Source organism: Miniopterus natalensis, chromosome 2 (assembly GCF_054644295.1).
Source record: "Miniopterus natalensis isolate mMinNat1 chromosome 2, mMinNat1.hap1, whole genome shotgun sequence".
In the NCBI taxonomy this organism is placed as follows: domain Eukaryota; kingdom Metazoa; phylum Chordata; class Mammalia; order Chiroptera; family Miniopteridae; genus Miniopterus; species Miniopterus natalensis.
In genome coordinates, this window is record NC_142082.1 from 162,288,363 (window position 1) to 162,310,694 (window position 22,332).

The window sequence follows — 22,332 nt, forward strand, 5'->3', positions numbered from 1 at the left end:
ACAGAAAGCTCCCTTAGTGACCCGGTCCTTGCCACACGCCAAGTTAAGTAGTTAAGTGGGTTCCTATATCAGGTCTTTGTGCCTAATCCTTGAAGATGATATGCAAATAATGTATCTGTGCACGTGTGTGTGTGTGTGTGTGTGTGTGTGTATTTTTAAAATACAGATATATCAGTCCCCTTCCCATACGTTTATTTCTTCCCCATTTTTCTCATAAAGATATGTTCATATATGCATCCTTTCCTTAAACATAAAATAAGTAGGGGAGAGATATAGCACGTAAGTCAATCAAAGGTAATTTCAATGACTTTGGTCATAAAAAGGCTTTGAGTCAGTCAGAAAAACCAGTTCTAGCTAAATTCTGCTACTAATTAGCAATGTGATTTTGACACCTCATTTATTTCTCCTTTTTCGGCATCCGTTTTATCTTATTATTTCAGGGCTTTGGTAATAATGTTTTTCAAAGTCTCTTAGTGAAAACAGCAGCAGAGTGCCTCATTCATTCATTCATTCAGTGGTTATGTATTGAATCCTACACTGGCCCAGATAGTGCAAACAGAACAGGCAAAACTGTTTTCACCTCAGGCATCTATTTGAATGAAAGGAGATAGATGAATAAATAAGCTGACATTGAAATTAGAAGGTGCTAAGTGGTCTGGAGAATTATAAAGCCTATGGCTAGGGAGTGCTGTTGGGGAGGAGGTTGCAGTGTTAACGGGAATCTAAAGGAGGGGGCGCGTGGGGGAAGGGGCCTTCCAGGGAGAGCTCTTACACTGGAAGAGCCCGGAAGCCACTGTGAGCGAGAGGGGGGCCGGGAGGAGAGCAGTGGGGTTGGAGGTCATTGAGGCCTTTTCCTGGGAGTAATTTGGATCGCGTGGGAAGGTTTGTACAACAGTCACAATGTCTGATTTACATTTTTTTTAAAGATTATCTTTATTGTTGAAAGTATTACAGATGATTTGCCCCCTCTACCCTGTACCCCACCAGGCCAAAAAGGATCATTTCAGCGATTGTATTGAAAGAATGAAGGGGGGGGTTGGAGAGAAGCAGGGAGACCTGTGAGCAGGCTGGTGGCTGAGGCCAAGCTGGTCACAGAAAGAAAGAGAGCAGAGTGGTTGGATCTGCGGTATAGTTGATGTTAGGATTAACAGGATGTGCTGATGGATTGGATGTTATCGGAGACAAAGGGGACTCAGCATAGCTCCATGGTATTTTGCCACAGGAACTGGAAAATAGAATTATCATTAACTGAGTTGGGAAGTCTAGGATAAAAGCAGGCTTCAGGAAGAAGCAGTCTAGATATGGACACATTATATTCAAGATATCTATACACACGTAAATCAATCCATCAAGTAGACAGTTGGCTATATGGATCCAAAGTCCCGAGGAACAGCCTGGACTGGACAGATTATCGTGGTAGCTGTTAGCTTTTCAGTGGCATTTAAAGCCATGAGACTAGTCACAGTGGTCACGGTGGAGTGAGTGCAACAGAGAAGAGGTCCCAGGATTGTGCCCTGGAGCACTGGTGACTTAGCGGGGAGATGAGAATAATCAGAAAAGGCACTGAGAAGGAGAGGCCCGGGAGACAGGAGGGAAAGCAGGAGAGGGGAGTCCTGAAGGCCACAGAGGTGTTTCGGGGGGATCACCTTCTTCAAATGATTCCGGTAGATTAAATGAGACAAGGACTGGGAATTCACCATTGGAGTTTAGCCAAATAAACTAGTGGAGGAAGGGGCCAAAGGCCTAATTGCAACGGATGTCAGAGAAAATTGGAGAACGGAACTTGGAGTCAGCTCCTATTGACAGCTTTTCAGAGAGTTTTGCTAAACGGGGAGCAAAGAAATGGGCAGGAGCTGGGAGGGAGCATGGGGTCCAGAAAGGGCTTATTTAAAGGTGAGAGAAATAATAAAATAATAGCATGTTTGTGTGCTGATGAAATGATTCAGTAAAAGAGGAAAATTGATAACACAGGATAAGCAGAAACATTACCGTCCGAGTATTTAAATAGAGGACCTGGGGTCTCCTGCACGTGTAGAGGGGCTGGCCTTGGCGGTATGGAAATGGTTCATCTCTAGTGTCAGAGGAAGGCAGGAAGGCAGCTGCTAGGGGACTTTGGAGACTCTCTTCTAACTTTTTATTTTTCAGAAATTAGGAAAGTGAGATTATCAGTTTAGGTTGAGGATCAAGTAAAAGGTGTTGGAGGTTTGCAGAGAAAGAAAGTATTAAATGTGTAAAAGTGGGCAATTACACATCTAGGACAGGATTTCTCAACCTGAGCCCTATTGACATTTGGGGCTAGATAATTCGGTTGCAGGAGTCTGACCAGTGCACTGAAGAGTGTTTTGCGCATCCCAGGCCTCTACACACTACATAGTAGTAGCATCTTTACCCTCTCCCCACCTCCAGTTGTGGCATCCAAAAGTGTCTCCGGCCACTGCCAGATGTCCCCTGGGGTCAAAATTTCCCGCAGTGGAGACCGCTGCCCCAAGGAAACAGTGTGATTGTCAGAGAGCATTAACAACCCAGCTGATTCATATTCATGAATTTAACATGAGATCATTCAGCACTGTTGTGTTATACTCAGTGGGCAGGTGCAGGCACAGAATCAGCAGAAAGTTAGATTTAACAAGGGTTGGGGTTTTGCCAGATGAGCACAATGAAGAGAGAGGAGAAAGCTAGGGAGTGGTTTTAATAATTGATCATGGAGTTTATACTGAGTGAGGACGAGAGCCAGGAGAGACGGATGGAACGCTAGTCACTGTAAGTCCTGTGGGGTGGGAGGGTTATTGGCACTGAGGCTCTGCAGAGAGTGAGATGTATTAGGGGTTTTCGGAAATAACCTGCTCGATGTCCGTGCCCAGGAAGGAAATCCCAGATGGAGGAGGTGCAGGATGAGCTCATCCACAGGCTGACCATCGGCCGGAGCGCCGCCCAGAAGAAGTTCCATGTGCCACGGCAGAATGTGCCAGTTGTCAATATCACTTACGACTCCACCCCAGAGGACGTGAAGACGTGGCTGCAGTCAAAGGGCTTCAACCCTGTGTGAGTCTGTCTGGGAATACTGTGCAGTTTTATGTGTAAACACGCATTGTTTTCAGCTTTATCACTACGATGTCACAAATGACCCTAGAAATGCGAGAGCCCAGGCCACCTTTGTTTCATGCTCAGGAAATGACTGTAGCTATTCATAGCTAAAAAAGAACTGGAAGAAGCAGAAATAACTCTCCTTTGATGGCACCCCACTTTCTAAATGGTGGTGTCTGCTCATCAGTGGTTCCTTTAGTGAACTGTCAGCAGCTGAGGCTGGCAGCTTGCTGTCTGCTTTCTCAGGCCGCACAGGGTGGGACTGGTCTTACCCGGGCTCCCCAGACCATGCAGGACAAAGCAGAATCTCTCCTGCTGCAGGGTATAGATTCCAGGCAAATAAAAAATAGATAACATTACCTGTCATAGATCATAATCTAATAGGGCTTTTCCTTTCATGAACCCATGGTAAAGTTTCTCATTTACCTATTTTAACAGCTTTTTTTTTAAGACTCTCTGTACTTGATTTTGAGTCTCAGTATACCCTCTTTTTAAATCTTTAAAAAAATTTTTTCAGTTACAGTTTACATTCAATCTTATTTTGTATTGGTCTCAGATGTACAGTATAGTGATTAGACAGTCATACACTTTACAAAGCATTCCCCCTGATATTTCCAGTACCTGTCTGGGACCATACATAGTTATTACAGTATTATTGACTATACTTCCATCCATGCTGTCACACATGGTAAGATTCCCTTCATTTTCATGGCCATTTATTAATCATATTTTTTATCTTTTTTCTTCTTCTTCTTAAAGAAGGCCCTTTAACATTTCCTGTAGTACTGGTTTGGTGGTGATGAACTCCTTTCAATGAACTAGTTGACTAATACATATTCGAAGAACTTGAATATTAGAAACTCACTTGCCCAGTACGACTGAAAAGTGAGATGGTTACTCAATTACCTGGTTACTAGAAAGTTATCTCTTTCCCTATGAAACCAAATTTCAAGGAATTGGTCCTAAACAATAATGATACTAAACCCACTGGCTCCTTTCCGGCACTTCATAACCATCTTACATAGCCTCAGGGTCATCCTCCTGACAGGCCCTGTCATCTCCTGACCAAGCAGTATAGTACCATTGCATGAGTTCCGGTGCGTGGGACACTTGGGAGGGTTAGAGCAGGACAGGAAATTTTCTCTCTTCTTTTTAGTAGACAGTGTGTCTAACGCTCTGTTTCTTTTTCCTCTCTCTTTCAGGACTGTCAATAGTCTTGGAGTATTAAATGGTGCACAGCTTTTCTCTCTCAATAAAGATGAACTGAAGACAGTCTGCCCTGAAGGGGCCAGAGTCTTTAACCAAATCACGGTACAGAAAGCTGCATTAGAGGTAAGGCCCGTCCACCTGAGGTGGTGGTGTGCATTTGTCAAGAGTGTAGACGAAAATTGAAAGCTCTGGAATCATCTGTTTATGTCCATTGTGGCCAATTTCCCTTTCGTACAGAGCTGCATTAAATTTGACTCAGCTTTTGTAATTTGTCACTGGAGACCATCAATGACCATTTGCAGGGAGATTAATTTGTTATAAGTGCTCATGGAACAGGAAGCTTGAGCATATTCTTTAGGACATTTAATGAAAACCTAATGTTCTCATTTTATATGCATTAGCTATTTCTGTAGGAATTTACATTTTGACACAGTAATCGACATTCACTTCTGAGCCAGCAAATGCCTTAAGAGGCCAGAGCTCTTTTGCCTGTTTTTAATATTTATTTTGGAGATTCTAGTAGGTTAGAGGTTATAAGGTCTTAAAACCTAGCTGTGGGTCTTAGGCCTGGTTATACATATAAATAGTAATAGCTAGAGATCATGAACGTATGAATATAGGGAGCCCTACAGAGTAATTATTTAGTCGTAGTTGTCCATGGGGAAGCAGGGGAGTAAATATTTCCTAGATTGGACGTACCTAAGCTTCTAACACCTTACTCTACTTTAAGTGGACTTTGTAGGGGTAGTAGTTTCCAGCTGTTACATCTCACAGCTCTTAATAGCTTTCTTGAGCATTATACCTGGACTCAAATGAAAGAATTTAGGTTTGGGCGTGAAATTGATACATAATTGTCTCTAGGAGGTATATTACATAAATTCAGTTGTCGACTCAGAGTAAAATAGCTTCATGAATACAACCCTGTAACTATTCTCAGTCAGAAAAATTTTATTTCCTTTGGAAATTTTTCCTATGACATTGATCTGTATGTATCAGGCTCCTTGCATATTGCATGTGAATACGGAATTACATCTTTTCCGAGGCAATTTGTTACCATTATAATACATTCTAATTTTATTGAGAGTGTATGAATTACTTCCTAAGGGGGATGATAAAAAGTTTCCTATTTCTAACATTGCTGGACTCCCTTAGTCCAGACTCCCTATCATTGCCATTTGCCCTCACTACCCACTTCCTCCTGATCTCTTGCTCCTGTTCCCCTGGCTGTGCATTGAGGCAGAGACTGACTACCTGAGGTTCATCTTCCTCAGCCCCCTTCCCACCACACCCTTCTCTTGCATCTAGTTCTTTATTAGATTACTTACCTGTGTTTTCAGACGCTGTGATTGGATAAGATAAGAGCAGGATGAGAAGGGTGCACAGGGATTGTAGGACGGCTTGGAAGGGAGAAAAGTTAGAGGGTGAGACCCTGTGGAGGGAAACTTGGTATATTCTGAGCCTAATGGGGGGTGAGTTATCTTCCTTGAGCTAATGAGAGTTCTTTGATAATTTTCCATCTTATTATGTTTATTATGCACATATCTCCTTCCTCCCAGGGGATCTAGAGCTGTCTACATGTCTTATTGATAAATCTTTATCATGTTCAAATGAAAGGCATGGTGAGTGAATGCCTTAAGACTCTATATAAATGAAAAAAAAAATCAATGTGATATGTTAGTGATGCCCAGAAGCATCACATATGAAGGGCAGCGTTGAGTTTTCCCCCAAGAGATATTAGAAGAAAAACAGAGAACTCTTGGCCCGAGCTGTCGATGCGACCTACAGCCCGCACAAACCAGTAACCGTCTTGTCCGAACTATGTTTACTTTTCAGGACAGCAACGGCAGCTCTGAACTGCAAGAAATCATGCGAAGACGACAGGAAAAAATCAGTGCTGCGGCCAGTGATTCAGGAGTGGAATCTTTTGATGAGGGAAGCAGTCACTAATTTCTTTCTTTGTTTTTAGGCTCCATTTAAATGTTTGGCATTATTCCAACGTGCTTTGTTTTAAGAAGCCATGAAGGGAATGTCAGATTTTTATCTCTTGGTACACTTTATTTATCGCCATAAAGTAACAATGCAAACATAAATAAGTAGAGGACTTGCTTTTGGGCCCATTCTTTTTATTGAAATGGAAAATTTTTTAATTGAATTTTTTGTCCTTGGGAAATATTTTCTTTACTTAACGAAGATGAGGATTTTTTTAATTGGATTAATTATTTCATCATCTCAGTGTACAGGCAGGCATTTTTGACAGTGGTGAGTTTATGTATTGCAGTAAAACAAAGATACTACCCATGATTCAAAATCTAAACAATTCCAGATTCACCTGTGACTGGTGTGTCATTCAGGGCGTAGTTACTTCAGGCTAGTCTCTGCTTACTTGGGTCTCTTGTTTGACATACTCAGTGACAGACTATTTTGATTTATTTGAAGTTCTTAATGCCAACATGTTTTTAAAAATCAAAACATTTAATGAACTGTAAAATTACAGCACGGCCTTGAACATGCAGACGTAAGCCTATGGAGCATTCCCTAGACATTTTATTTGTCATGGCTCTGTTGAGTACAATTCCTTGTATAGCTTGTATTTTGATTTAGCTTATATTCTGCTTATTCTCCATTCTGTGTCCCTATATATGAGAAAGCACAAGTGGAAGAGAGGTCATATATATTCAAAATATGTCACAGGAAGTAGCCTGCATTGGTGTGAGTTACAGTATTTTGCTTAATGAAGGTCTCAGTTCTGAATATTGATATTAGTCGTTAAAAGGAAATTGGGGCCATTTTATGTGTTTATCTGTGTCAAGTTTTTCTGGTAATAAAAAACACGTAATTTACACGTATGTTAATCCTGTGAAAGATTCTAGATATAGAAAAGAAAGATACTTAACCTTCAACAAATGTTATTTTTGGAAACACGATTTTTGTCATTAAATGTTATATTATTTCACGTATATAAAACAGATGTTATGTAAGAATGTTGTATATTTTAACATAAATCCATTTAGAGAGATTATCTAGATTCATTAATTTTCATAGTGCCTTTTTCACATGAGTCAGCTGGAGAGTCTGCAATAAACAGTATTTGCTGTATGTTAATAAATGGCTTCTGCATCATTGGCAAAAGGGCTCTGTGGTATGTAGACGGGGGATCAGGGTTGAGTGGAATGGGAAAAACAGAGGCTTGCTCTTTTATTTTTTAAGCTGATTTTCAGTGTATTTTTGAGTGGGTAGAAACCACTCTAGAATACCTTCAGTTGTTTCTCTTCTTTTCACCCCTCTTATTTCAGTATCTCCTCATTCTACTGTCTAGTCACAGTTGACCATGGTAGTAAAAACAAATTTACACAGCAGTTATGATTACAAAGAGCTTCACAGAAATGCTTTGTTGGATATCTACTATAACTCTGTGAGCTATATTTTATAGGCAAGGAAATTCTCCCCAAATCATGAGGGATATGGGAGTTTCCCATTTTCCATTTTCCAATCTCTCCATAACATTGCCCCTTAGATAAAGGGAAACAAACATGAGGATGATGAAGAATTATTGTAGATCTTTTCCATTTCAGAGGCACTGATACACATTTATCACTTAGCCCTTATTGAAAATACCTTAAGATTTAAGGATAAGACAAAAGAAAAATTAAAAGAAACTGAGTGTAATATAACATCTGATATTAAAAGAACTGGTATAATTTATAACTATGTCTTTATGCTATAAAATTCCAGAGGAAAATATCACAGAGGTAGTAACTGCAGGAAGCAGTTACCTCCCTCAGGGCTGTGGGGACAGAGAAAAGAGTTGGGATTGATGGAATTTAGAATCTGGAGGGAGAGTTTGGATCCAGGCATCTGAGGGGTCTGGTCACTGGTACCTGTGAAGTGTGGAGGAAAGACTCCACAGCTGGTAAATAAACCTCTGAGGAAGGGGCACAGCCTAACTGGTACTGTTGTGTCAGGAATTCTGAAAAGAATTCAACTGAGAGAACAGTTCAGCAGATCCATAGAGCTGGGACTCAGACCTCCGAGGAGAGCATGCTGGCCAGCTGGTCCTCAAATTTCTGAGAGGACACATGACGCTGCTTCTGGGAATATGGGAAAATCAAATCACTGGCAACTGGAACCAACTGGGAATCAATTACTGCTTATGGAATGAAGAACCGTTACTAGGGTGAGGTTGATAGGAACAGGAAGTAAAACAAAAGGGACACAGCCCTTGTTCCCCTCCAGCTTCTGGTTTCTCTGTTGCACACTCTTTGGGCAGACTCTCTAATGGGCACCCACAGGGCAAAGCCCCAAATCACAAAGATGAGAATAAAGGAAAGGATTTGAAACCAAAAAGCTCAATAACCAACCCATTCCAACTCGGGCTACTTAACCTCTGTACTTACTCTTCTGTACATATTAAGTACATACAATAATAAAGAATTTTTACTTTTGCCTAATAGGGAACAATCTTTCGTCTCTGTTATTTAAACAGTATTTAATGTAATGAATTGGTTAAATAGCCCTGGCTGGTGTGGCTCAGTTGGTTGGAGCATCGTCTGGTACACCAAAAGTTCACAGGTTCGATTCCTGGTCAGGGCACATACCCGGGTTGCAGGTTTGATCCCTGGTCAGGGTGCGTGCGAGAGGCAGCTGATCGGTGCTTCTCTCTCACATCAATGATTCTTTCCCTCTCCCTCTCCTTTCCTCTCTCTTGAGAAAAAAATAAAATAAAAAAGAATTGGTTAAACAGCCCTGGCTGGTGTGGCTCAGGTGGTTGGAACATTGTCCCATGTACCAAAAAGTTTCGGGTTTGATCCCCAGTCTGGGTGCCTATGGGAGGCAACTGATTGATGTTTCTCTCACATCAATGTTTCTCTCTCTCCTCCCATCCTCTCTCTCTCAAATCAATTTTTAAAAATTGGTTAAATAGGGGGAAAATCACAGACATCACAGAGGTAGAAATAATAGGAAGCGGTTTCCACCCCCTGAGCTAGGGGAGCAAAGGAAGCCTGGAGGAAGGTCCCTAAGAAGCTTGGACTCAGACCCTTTGGAGGAGGCACTGTCTGGTGTTGGTGCTGATGCCTGAGGAGCACAGAGGAGAGGTCCCCTGTAGAGCTGGGACTGAGACCCTTGAAAAGAGGGTCTGGAGAATTGATGCTGGTATCTCTGGGGGGATGCAATGATGTTGGTTCTGAAAATGTAGAGGAAAAAACTAGAATCGCTTACTGCTACCGGAATCAACTGCCACTAGCAAAGTGGAGATCTCTTCACTGGTGTGAAGCCATTGGATTATGGTGTGGCGTTTTCTCTGTGATTTTCTTCTTGTTTCTTGTTCTAAGTGTTTATTAAGCTTCTTTAATTTTACTAAATTTGGTAAAATTTTGGCAATCGTTACCATTTTTTTTTTTCCATCCCTCCTGCCTTCCAGCCTAGGGAAATTCCAATTTCATGTATATTAGGCCATTTCAAGTTTTCACAAGCTCATCAATGCTGCTTTCATTTCTCAGTCTATTTTTTCTCTGTATTTCATTTTGGGTAGTTTCTCTTTCTGTCTTCAAGTTCACTGATCTTTTCTTCTGCAATTTCTAATTTACTTTTAATCTTTTCCATTGTATTTTTCATCTCAGATTCTAGTGTTTTCAATTCTGAAAGTTTCACTTGATTTTTAAAAATATTTCCATGTCTCAACTTGCTCAATAATTCTTTGACTTTGTCAATAATTTGGAATACAGTTAAAATACCTGCCTTAATATATAATTTATTAATTTATCATAACTTCTAGATAAGTTTTGTTTTTCTTTATTATGGATCTTATTTTGTTGCTTTTTGTATGCCTGGTTATTTTCAATTGGATGCCTGGCATTGTGAATTTTCCCTCGTAAAGTGCCGGATACTTTTTAAAAAAAAATTTATCTTTATTGTTGAAAGTATTACATGTGTCCCATTTTTTCCCCCCAGTTGACCCCCTCGACCTCACTCCCACCCCCTCTCCAGGCCTTCACCCCTTCATTGTCTGTGTCCATGGGTTATGCATATACGCATATAACTTCTTTGGTTAATCTCTTCCCACCCTCCACCCCCCTTCCTTCTTCCCTCTTCCCTCTGAAATATGATTGTCTGTTACATGCGTCAATGTCTCTGGATCTATTTAGTTCATCAGATTCTTTTATTCATTAGCTTGTTGTTAAAGAAGACCCTTCAACATTTCCTGTAGTGCTGGTTTGGTGGTGATGAACTCCTTTAGCTTTTCCTTGTCTGAGAAGCTCTTTATCTGACCTTCAATTCTAAATAATAGCTTTGCTGCGTAGAGCAATCTTGGTTGTAGTTCCATGTTTTTCTTCACTTTGAATATTTCTTGCCACTCTCTTCTGGCCTACAAAGTTTCTGTTGAGAAATCAGCTGACAGTCATATGGGTGTCCCTTGTAGGTAACTAACTGCTTTTCTCTTGCTGCTTTTAAGATTCTCTCTTTGTCTTTAACCTTTGGCATTTTAATTATGATGTGTCTTGGTGCGGGCCTCTTTGGGTTCCTCTTGTTTGAGACCCTCTGTGCTTCTTGGACTTGTAAGTCTATTTCTTTCCCCAGGTAGGGGAGGTTTTCTGTCATTATTTTTTCAAATAGGTTTTCAATTGCTCTCTTCCCTCTCCTTCTGGCACCCCAATAATATGAATGTTGGGCCTCTTGAAGTTGTCCCAGAGGCTCCTTATACTATCTTTATATTTCTGGATTCTTTTTTCTTTTTGCTTTTCTGGTTGGGTGTTTTTTGTTTCTTCATGTTCCAAATTGCTGATTCTCAGCTTCCTCTACTCTGCTGTTGATTCCCCATAAATTATTCTTCATTTCAGTTTGTGTAGCCTTCATTTCAAATTGGTACTTTATTATGTCATTGATTTTCTCAATTATTTTCATCATACTCTTACTAATATCCTTGAGCATCCTTATAACCATTATTCTGAACTCTGTATCTGTTAGCTTGCTTGGTTCTATTTCATTTAGTTCCTCTTCTAGAGATTTCTTCTGTTCTTTCCTTTGTGACATGTTTCTTTGCCTCTACATTTTGGCTGCTTCCAGGTGTTTGTTTCTATGTATTAGGTAGAGCTGCTATGTCTCCTGGAATTTGTAGAGTGTCTTTGTGTAGTAGGTGTCCTCTAGGGTCCAGTGGCTCAGCCTCCCCAGTCATCTGAGCTGGGCCTTGTAGGTGCTCCCCTGTGTGGGCTGTGCGCACTGTCCTCTTGTAGTTGAGCCTTGGTTGCTGTTGGTGTCCTTGGGAGGAACTGACCCCCAGACCAATCAGCTGTGAGGACCCGCTGCAACTATAGCCAGAGAGCTGCTGTGCTGGAGACACCCCTGTGGAGCAATATTTACTTCAGTGGGGCTTTGGTGTTCACCAAGTGTGCCCCTTGAGTGTGTCACTCGTGGCTGTGGTAGGGTTGTAATCCAGCGTGGTCGAGTCTGACCACCAGGTGCACTGTCTCTGGGGCCTCCTAGGAGGTGCAAAGTCAGCCTGTGCCAGTGCCTTGCCCAGGGCACCCAGCATGAGCTACACAGCAAACCGTAGTTGGCTGCTGCTTGTGCTGGGCTTGGTGGTGTCCAGGAGAGGCCAAGCTATGAGCCAGTGCAGGCTGACACTAGTGCCAGGCCTGGGGTCGCTTATCAAGCCATATGGGGCCCGCTGCTTGTTTGAGAGATTTTAGGAAAGTCCTAAGCATGAGGCTTGAGAGGCCACTTGCACAGAAAAGCCCCTGGAAATGGCCTGGATGAGCTGCAGGTGGGGAGGGGCGGGGCCTCCGGGAATCACGGGGCGGGGCCAAAGGTGCGAGTCAGGTGCTGGCGATTCAAACATGGCGCCTGCCTGCTGGCTGTGTGCGGGGAGGACTCACCAAAGGAGCCATGGCCTCTGCCAGCCCTTCTGCCTGGGAGGAAGCCGCCCCTCCACCTCTCGCCCGGATCTCAGGCAGGTTAGTTCCCCCCGAGTGTCCCGGGTCCTTTCAGGCTGCTGCCCGGCGCTGGGCTCAGAGGGAGCGTCCGAGTGAGTCCGTGCGCGGGCCCTTTAGAGGAGCCGCTGGGGCTCCCGCAGCCTCCGAGACCCTCAGGGACAGTCCCCGCTGGTTTCACAGCCCAGAGTTGTGGGGACGTCTCTTCCCAGCCCTGGGCTGGGGGCCTGCTATGGGGCTGGGACCCCTCACTCCTCCGGGAAACCCCCACCGCCGAGATTCCCTCCCTGGTTTCAACCACAGCACCAGGTGTGGGCCCTTGGCCACGTCTCCAGGATTCAGCCCGGACCCGCCCGCATCTCCGCCCCTCCTCCCGGTCTCGATGCTCCTTCAGCTCCCTGGCTGTGGGGCTTCTGTGCAGCCAGATCTCAGGAGGCTCTGAGCGATGGTGGTTCTGTATTTTAGTTGTAATTTTGATGTGGTTGCGGGAGGCAGCGGGTGCAGGTGTTACCTACGCCGCCAGCTTGTTTTCCTCTCGGATACTTCTATATTCCCATAAATATCTTTGTTCTTTGTTTTAGAATGCTGTTAATTGGAAAGAGTTTGATTTTTTTCTGATCTTGCCTTTGAACTTTGTTAGGTGGTACCAGAGCAGCATTTACATTAGAGCTAATTTTATCCCACTGTTGAGGCGAAACCCTTCTGAATACTCAACCTCTTGTTCTGTGAATTATGTTTTCCACTCTTGCAGGTGGTGACAAGAACTATTCTTGGTCCTGTGTGGTCTCTGGGAATTGTTCCTCTAATCCTCTCAGGTGCTTCCTTCCTCAGCCTTGGGCAGTTTTCTCACCCACGTGCCCTGATCCATACTCAGCATAAGACTCCGTGGGACCCTGTGCAGGTCTCCCGAGCTCTCTCATCTTGCAGCTCCCTCCCTTTACTAATCTGTGCTGTGATCTTCAGCTCCCTTCCTGTGGCCACACTCTAAGCTGTGTCTGTTCACCTCAAAGAGTCGGCTAATCCCGCATGGGTTCTCCCTCCCTACACTGCAGCTTGGAAACAACCTCTAGGCAAAAAAAAGCAGCAGCAGTTTTAGGGTTTTTCTCATTTAATTTTCATTTTTTCAGTGATCACTGTCATTTATTGTCTAGTGTCCACTATCTTGAGATCTGCTCTTTCATATATTTTGTGTGTGGTTTTTTGTTTGTTTGTTTTTTAATAGATCTTTATTGATTTCAGAGAGGAAGGGAGAGGGAGAGAGAGAGATAGAAACATCAATGATGAGAGAATCGTCATTGATCGGCTGCTGCATGTCCCCAACTGGGGATTGAGCCTGCAACCTGGGCATGTGCCCTGAACAGGGATTGAACCACTATCTCCTGCATCCTAGGTCGATGCTCAGCTGCTGAGCCACGCCTCGCGGGGCTATGTGTGTATTTTAATTGTTTCAGGCAAGGGCATAAATCCAGTCCCTCTGGACTTCATCTGAGCCTGCACTTGAAGTCACCTTCCTTTTTAAGGTATATTTTTCAGTGAATGTAGAAATCTGGGTTGTCCCATTTTATTCTAGAACTTCAGAACTGTCATTCCATTTATTTTTTTTGGCTTCTTTTGTTCTTGATGATGTTAGTCATTGTTCATGTTTTTCCCTCTGGCTGCTTTCAAGACTCTTTTGTGTATCTTTTCAGCAGCTTGTTTATCTATTTGACAGATGTATTTTCTTGGTATATGTTCTATGTGGAAGGATTCAGTGAGTTTCTGGATTTGTAAGTAGTGTTTTGCCATTCTTGGAAGCCCTATTCCTTTCAATATTTTTCCTGCTCCTTTCTCTTACTCTCTTCAGCCTCTGTTACATGTATGTTAGGTCATGTATGTTGATATCGTTCCAAAGATCAGTGAATCTCTGTAGTTTTTTAAAAATCTTTTCTTCCCATTCTTTAGATTGGAAAAATTTTGATAATATGTATTCAGGTTCACCAGCTCTTTTAATCCTGCCCTGTGATCTGTTTTCCAATATGCTGTTAAGTCAGTCTAGAGAATTTTTCTTTTCAGTTATTATATTTTATCAGTTCTATAATTTACATGTTCTTTTATTTAGCTTCCATTTTTCTGCCGAGACTTTCTGTTCACTCATTAAAATAATATTTCTTTTTTAATTCTTTAAACAACTTTCTTTTCTCTCTATAGCACATACAGGCTACGTTATAATCTTTATCTGCTGAATTTGTCATCTGGGCCATCTCAGGCTTAGTTTTTATTGATTGCTTTTTTTCTTCCCTCACTGTGGGTCCTAGTTTCCTCTTTTGCATGTGTAATAACTTGTATTACATATTTGATATTGTAGATATGTTTTAGAGACTCTAGAAGGTGTTATCTTTCTTTGAAAAATATGTATTCTTGTTCTAGCAGCAATTCTATGCTGGCTGATCACTTTGAACTTGTATACCTTTGATTTTATGCTTTGTTAGAATGGATCATGATGAGCTCAATGTGTTTTAAAAGGTCTTATCATCTTGATGGAATCTTATCTACAGACTCCTCTGCATATCTGGTTAGGCTTGATTTTAGGTTTTGTCTGAATCTGTCAAAAATTATACTGTAGAGTTTTTACTTCTAAGGGATATCTTTCTTGGTATGAATTCCCAGAATATTTTGATCTCTGCTGGATGCCTAAGGTTTTTTAACAGGTCTCTTCACTTTTTTTTCGCTGGATCTTTAGTGTCCACCAGCACAGCTCCCTCTGGTAGCTCTGTTCCGCTCCCAGCCTTGTAGCCAGCACCCTCTGGTAAGCATTGGGGAATGTTGCTCTATGAGAGCTGGATGGATTCACTTACAGGTTTCTTTGGCTACTCCCTGTGCAGCTGCCTCCACTCTGGTGTCCTTTGGAAACTCCAGCCACTTCCAGTGCCCTGAACTCTGATCTTTACCTCCTCAGTTCAGCAGGACTGACTTGCTCTGCTTGGGTCCAGTTGGGGAATTGGCCCCAAGCAGAGAGCTATTGAGTTCCTCATCCCAAGGATTATAGTCTTACGTTGTTTATAAAAAGTGAGCAGTGAATTTTATTTCCCCCGCCCAACCCCTTAAGAGGCACTGAGTCATGGGACACTAATGTGAGAGACTCTCTAATCCCTTAAAGCTTACTTTTATACTTTTCTGTAGGAAAATATGAGATTCACTTGTTTCCTAAAATTAAATTTGTAAAGGCTGTATTGGGGCTTGGGTGGAGAGCTCACCCGGGTTGAGTCTCACTTTCTAATCAGTGCTGGCATAAGGAGGCTTGCATAAGGGATATTATTAGAAAGTTGTACAGACTCAGTAAAGGGGTTTATATAAAGGCTGTTGGTTTCTGAGTGGGGGAAGACAACTTTCATTCAGTAAACATTTAGTAAGTGTCTACTTTAGTAAGTGTCTACTTTAAGAATTGGATATTAAAGAGAATCCTAGATGTATCCTCTGCCCTCAAGAAATATATAATCTACAGGACTGTGCAGCTTGCCTTATATTTTCTCCTAGAGCTAGTCTTACCAGATCTCCTGAGGCAAAATTATACCCCGAAACCAGTACTGCTGGTCTCCCGGAAGCTGTGACTTTATGCTTGTGACATTTCGTTTTTCCCACGGGCATGCCTTTAACAGTCCTGGGTCTGAGGTGGGAATTTCAATCTGAACTCACATCTTTTTCCCCCACCCATTCTCTTTCCATCATCTTGGTTTCTTCTTTTTTTTTCTTTTAATGCTTTTATTGATTTCAGAGAGAGAGGAAGGGAGAGGGAGAGAGAGAGACACACATAAATGATGAGAGAGAATCATGTATTGGCTGGGGATTGACCCTGCAACCTGGGCATGTGCCCTGACTAGGAATCGAACCTTGACCTCCTGGTTCATGGGCCATCATCTTGGTTTCTTAATCCCCTCTTTCTGCAGGCCTCTCCAAGCGTACCCCATATCGCCTCACAGCCTCCTTCCTGGACGCTGTTCCCTTTTTATCTTCAGAGTTGAGGACAAGAAAGCAGCTTAGGAAGCCAGTTGCCCTGAGCTCAGTTTTATGGAGGTGCTCAGTTTTCTTAATGGAGGGGGTCACAGTTATCAGGAAAAAACACTCTTCTAATGCCGAAGTGTAAAGGTTTATCTTACCACATTTGTGAACAAGGTTATAAACTGAAATGCTAGTAAAATTCTGGTAAGATAAAAGGAATTACTAAGGACTACACTCTTAGACGCAACTGAACTGGGGTAAGAGGCTGTCAGGCGCCCTGAGGGAACTGAGGTACTTCCTGAATCTGAATTTCTGTATCAATTGGGTATTTTAGTAGCTGAGCTGCTGTCTGAAGAGCCTGAGGCACCTCACCTATATCTGGTGCTGGGATGAGGTGGGCAGTGAACCAGGGCTCCTGCCAGGCCCAGATGGTCCTGGTCCAGGCTAGTCCCAGGGCTCTTTCCTTCCTGACTGTAGTCTCAGGCACTTGGCCCAGTCCCTGCTGCTTTTCAGGGCTGCCCCAGGTCACCCTCAGGCAGGCAGTCCTGCTCCTCAAACCTGGCTGTGGAGTGGAACATAATTTCTCTGACTTCAGTCATTCCTTTCCCTACAAATGAACACAGTCTCAGGTAATGGAAAAATAAGGAATCACACACACACGGTGGGAAAGTCTTTCACAGCTTGTCCTATTTTAACAGTTCTTACTCTCGGCTGGTAATATATGTGAAGGCCTTCTGCCCTCCCATCTATTCTTAAAGAAAGGGAAACAAGAACTGAACTCACATGCTAAGAAGTTTCACAGATATCTCCACTCTTACAGATGAAGAAATTGAAGCTCAGATATAAGTTAAGTAGCTTATACAAAGTCACAGTAAGTGGAACAACTAAATTTAGACTCAATTCTCTTGAACTTCTATATATCCTATAAATCTTTTCTTTCAGATATCATAGGTTAGTGTATTAAAAAATTTAAGCAGAGAGCATTTTTTCTTTTTTTTCTAAAGTTCTTTATTGATTTTTAGAGAAGGAAAGAGAGAGAAACATCGATGTGAGAGTGAAACATCAATCGGCTGCCTCCTGCACGCCCCCTACCAGGGATCGAGCCCACAACCCAGACATGTGCCCTGACCGGGAATGGAACCAGCAACCTTTCAGTGCATGGGACAGGGCCCAACCAATGAGCCACACAGGCCAGGATGAGCATTTTTTAAACATGACATTTTATATAGTGTACCACCATATCAATTAGGTAAAATCAGAGTGCCTCTCATTGAAGCTGCAGAGAGGAGGTTGGAGCCTCATGAGAAAGCACTGGTCCAGGCCCCACAGGTGGCCTCCTCTTCCTCGCAGGTTAACATGAAGGTAGCTTGGGAGCTGATCATTCCATGGCAACAATTAGACCAGGAAATGTAGTTATCTGTCTCAACAGTTATTTACATCTTCGGGGCATTTCAGATGGCTGACCACCCCTTCAAAGCACCACCTTGTTTAGATAGGAAGATCACCTCTGGATGTCATCTCAGTTCCACATTTATGCTCTGAAGTTAAAATTATATAAAATACCAATAAATGAGGGCAAAAATGAGCTGATCCTGGTCCCAGTCTTCCCTGTGATAGCCACATCAGGACCAGGAATAGACTCACATTTGCCGCGAGTTAATCTGTGGTGTGGCTTATTCAGGAAACATAGGAAGGGCAGGGACTCTAGCTCCTAGAAGGCATGTGACTGAAGGATCAGTCTGACTTGCGCTAGTGAGTGAGTGAAGGCGGCAGAGCTGTCGGACCACAGGCTAAGACAATGGCCCTGACCTGTTGTCTAGCTTGACAAAATACAGCCCTTCGCAAGGTGCAGATGTCCAGAATATTAATAATGTGTAGCAACCCAGTATCCTGCAGCCAGTAAGTAAGAACACATTTTCCATTAGGAAAATGTCACAGGGAAGTTAGTTTATTGACTCTTCTATGCAAGCAATTTTACAGGGCAGAATTTAGACAATTGGGTAATTTATTTCATTTCGTGCAGCAATAGAAAAAAATGAGGAAATGGCTATTCTCATTGTATGCCTTGGTGACAGCGCAATGGATTTACAAAATGCAAATTAAAATAGCAATCTGGAATTACTTAGCTGCTTTCCATGTCTTTTAGCATTTGTTAGACTGCATTTCCCATACCTCCATCGGACGTGTGTGTGCAGGTTGAGGCCTCTCTAACCGAGTTGCTGACTCCAAGCTCGGCAGCATTTGGCCTGGAAGGTTGTTGCCGCTCTTCTGGGGAGGGTACCCCATGGACGGCATGCTCGCTCTAAGTGCGCTCACGGGGAACCCCAGCTCAGGTGGGCATGCTCACTTGCAGATGTCTTGGTGCTGGAGTGAGCGGGAGGGTTGGGTGGTCTAACCCTACAGAGAACCCTACAGCCTATTCCATGCTGACTCTGCCTGGCCTCAGCTGGTGCTTCACACAGCCAGTTCTGCGTCTTACCACAACTCCACGAGGTAGATATGCCTTTTTCTTCTCTTTTTGTGGGGACATTTAGGCTAAGAAATAGTAGGTGACTTCTCAAGGGGACACAGCTACTAAGTGTCAGAGCACAGACCGCTGTGACCCGAAAGTGTATACTTTTCAAGGATGTCACCCTGCATCCCCAAACCACCAGGCAGCACGCCAAGGGCTTCACATTTCATCCCAATGCAACCCTATGGAGGGAGCGCTTCTGTTCCCACTAAGGAACAAGAAAACTGGTTGGTTCGCAGAGGGATTAAATGGTGTTCACAGCGATGCCTGCCCACGCCAGGCCTCTCTTCTTAACCCTACTCAGGCATACTTACACGTTACCATTTGTGCAGAGTAGCTTGTCTTAACACACAATTGCTGATGCACCTGGTGGTAGAGTCAAAGCAGAAAGCCAGGCTTGGGCAGCCCGGGACTCTGACTGAGAGGATCAGCTCGTTTCAGCACCACTTGCCTGTGACACAGAGTCCACGCTGGGTCACAGGCTGCACCTCCTTTCTATTCCAAGGTCTGAGGCTGTATGTATGGGGGAATGGAGTTTCAGGTGTTACCCTGGGGAAACTGAGACAGTCCAGCTCAGGAACCACTTTCAGATGCTCTTATGAAATTTCCTCAAGAATTCCAAGATGGCCCTTGGAGACCGTGGGAGGTTTGCTTATACTGGGGAGCCATATAATATAATATACTAAGTTACTCCACATATTGTCCTCATCCCCTGACATTATGTTTTATCTTCTTGAAGCCCTATGAGAAAGCTACTGTCACTCAGTCCATTTCACAGATGAGAGGACTGAGTCACAGTCAGGTACAGAGTCTTCTAAACTGCTCTGCTCCGCTCTGCTGCTGGGCCCTGTGCTATAATGCTGCCCAAGGTCATTGGTTAAGGGAGGACATGACCTAGTTTAGTTTTGAGCATGAAGGAACCCATCCAAGACCATTCTGTTTTGTATTTGCAGTGGTTGCAGTTAACTGTTCCTAGTTGAAACAGCCCTTTGGACTTTGTGGTGTTCTTAGACCTGCACAAAACTGTTTTGTGTCAGCTGGCTTTGGACTCCTATCCACTGGAACTCAGCATGACAAACACAGGCCAAAGGCCTGGCTCACTCAGCAGCATCCACATGCCAAGCCTCTGGCCTCCTGTATGTTTGGCCTTTTGTTGATGTGAAACCATTCTGGGGCCTATTGTTCATAGGAATCCGGGACTGTGATTCAGAGCCAATGGCTTTGCATAAGGATGAAAAATTCTAGAGAGTGTCTTAAGTAATGGTCTTGTTATGGGGTTTGGAAAGAGATAAGAAAATAAGAGAAGGAGGGATGTAACTTGGAGGAAGCCCACTTCTGGAGAAGAATCATATATTTTAATACAAAAGTTTATTTATTAAAAGATCTGTCATTGTTCAGTGGCCTTTTCCTGAGTCCTGGTTTGCATTGTGGGTCTACCTTGCTCTGATCTGTTGCATCTTTAATCTGTTGTCTGGGAATTTTGTTGGATAGTCGTGCACCACACCCCTGAAAAGCTTCCACTGTGCCTGAGGCCAAACAAAGTTATAAAGGTGTCCTTTGCTGCCATATTAGTTAAGGGCAGGTTGACTGCCATAGCTGACAATACCACAGTTTGTGTCAACACGACAGAAATGTGTTACTTGATCGCATCATGGGCCCAATGCATGCAGGTATTCCTCCTCCAGGTGGTGATTCAGGGACCCAGGCCCCTTCCATGTTTTTGGCACCACCATCACCATCGGTGGGGGGTGGGGGGAAAGAGACAAAAATGAAAGGTTGCTCCTGGGTTATTTGCAGGGACCAGTGGCCAGGGCATGGAGTTGTACCTCTGCCTACCTTCCATTTGCCAGAAGTAACTGCAAGTGGCTGGGAAGTATAGCCCTAATGTGCGCTGTTAAGTTTGCAGTGACAGTAAATCCAGTGGATTCTGCTGTGCATTTGGGGAGGCCTGGAAAGAAGTAGTCACTTTGGAGTCAGTCTGGAAGGAAAGCTTTACTAGGCAGGGCTGGAGGTTTGGTCATCCACATGGCCCAGTGCCTGAGGCCGTGGGTGTTTTATGAGTGTGTGCTGACGGCAGGAATGAGTGTGCATATCATTAATAGCCTGTAATGTCGATGGTAGTCTTTAACACTTTAATGTAGCAGGATAGTCTTTCCTGGACCTTCCAGAAAAAACTCGCCTGTCCTTCTCTCGGTCTTCCATGGGAGGCTTTGTGTGTTTCTGTCACAGCATCGGTAACACTTTGTTGCCATAGTTTCATTTCTGATGCCCCTACCAGGATGCTAACTCCTTGAAGTGGGAACTCTGTCTCATCCACCTTCATACCCCAGTTCCTCCTACAGTCCCTGACATGGGATGTTGAATAAAATTATTTTCTTAGAGGGTTAGAAATTTAATATTTCTCACAATGAAAATACCCTCTATGTTAAACACATTACCTAAAATGAAGCTATTAATTCTATCCTATTTTAGTTTATCAATGATAAATATGAATGAGAAGCAGCATGAAATGGTGTGGAAAAGAGTTTTTTGGCTAGACAGAGCTGGGTGGGAATCCCCAGTAGTTGTTATAATTTACTTCACCTAACTGCTTCTCCATTTCTTCCCATTAAATGGGCATTCTTAAGAAATTAAGAGAATATGCACATAAAGAGCTTATCACATTAGGGAAAAAAACACCATTACTCCCCTGGGAGTCAGGTGTAAATGCCTAAAAGAAAAACCAGGTTTCTGTTTAAAGCTCTGGGCAGCTTTAATTTAATGATTAAATTTCATGCCCGGGCAGTGGTACACTCACAGCACCTGCCCTTTTCCCAAAATGAGGGAGTAGATTTGGGCTTCAGCCTCTATCCATGAGAAGCATGGACTCGTACAGCCTTAGTGCTAGTCCTTAGCTATGTAGACAGGAGGACGTGACAAGTGAGGGGCTGGGCTGCCTTGGGAGGTGGTGGTTCCACATACTGGAAGTGTTCAGTAGGAAAGAATAAGCCATCTGCCAGGGATGTGTGTGGGGCTGGGGGGTCCTGTGTTGAGTAGGAGGGTAGGCTAGCTTGGAATATCTCATCAAGGAAGAGGTACCAAGTCTTGAAAAAGATGAATGTTTTTTTTGGTCCTTCCAAAAACAGCAACGAAACTCTGATTCCATAACACATTTTTAAAAATCAACACATAGCACCATTTGTACTTATAGTGCCTGGCATATTGCAGGGGTGAAGAACTCTTTTGCTGGTAGACTGATTCATTCATTCACCATGATTAGATGAGCAAACACTTTTACAACGAATGAATGAATGATTTCCTTTACTCCAGGATTAACATCCCCACTTTTCCCACGTGATATCACTAGGACCTGTTTTCAGCATCCCTAATGGTTCCAGGGACCCTGCCTTGGACAACCTTCGGTTCATTCATATCCCTCCTACAATACAACTCCCAGAGCTAAACATACTCCCTCTTTAATGGAGTCACTCCCCGGGGTCAGGCTTTGTGATGAGCATCAGTTGAAACTGAACACAAGAGCCCTGCTGTCCAGGAAGGCCAGGCATTAGAGACGTCCTGGCTTATGTTTCCTTCAAATGCATCCAAATGGGGCTGTTAGGAAACCAGGGGTAGAAGTTTGCAGTTTTC

The 22,332-nt window shown here is 43.3% G+C and overlaps 1 protein-coding gene across 4 annotated transcripts in view; it reads left to right on the forward strand.

Moving 5' to 3' along the window:
- Positions 1-7,399, forward strand: part of EPS8 (EGFR pathway substrate 8, signaling adaptor) — a 148,756-nt gene extending 141,357 nt beyond the window's left edge. For all 4 annotated transcript variants that reach the window (XM_087814775.1, XM_087814777.1, XM_087814776.1 and 1 more), the window contains 3 exons: positions 2,862-3,042; positions 4,287-4,416; positions 6,127-7,399. In XM_087814775.1, coding sequence (XP_087670901.1) covers positions 2,862-3,042; positions 4,287-4,416; positions 6,127-6,240 — 425 coding nt within the window. In that variant the 3' untranslated portion in view covers positions 6,241-7,399. The remainder of the gene's footprint in view (positions 1-2,861; positions 3,043-4,286; positions 4,417-6,126) is intronic.
- Positions 7,400-22,332: the final 14,933 nt, after the last annotated feature.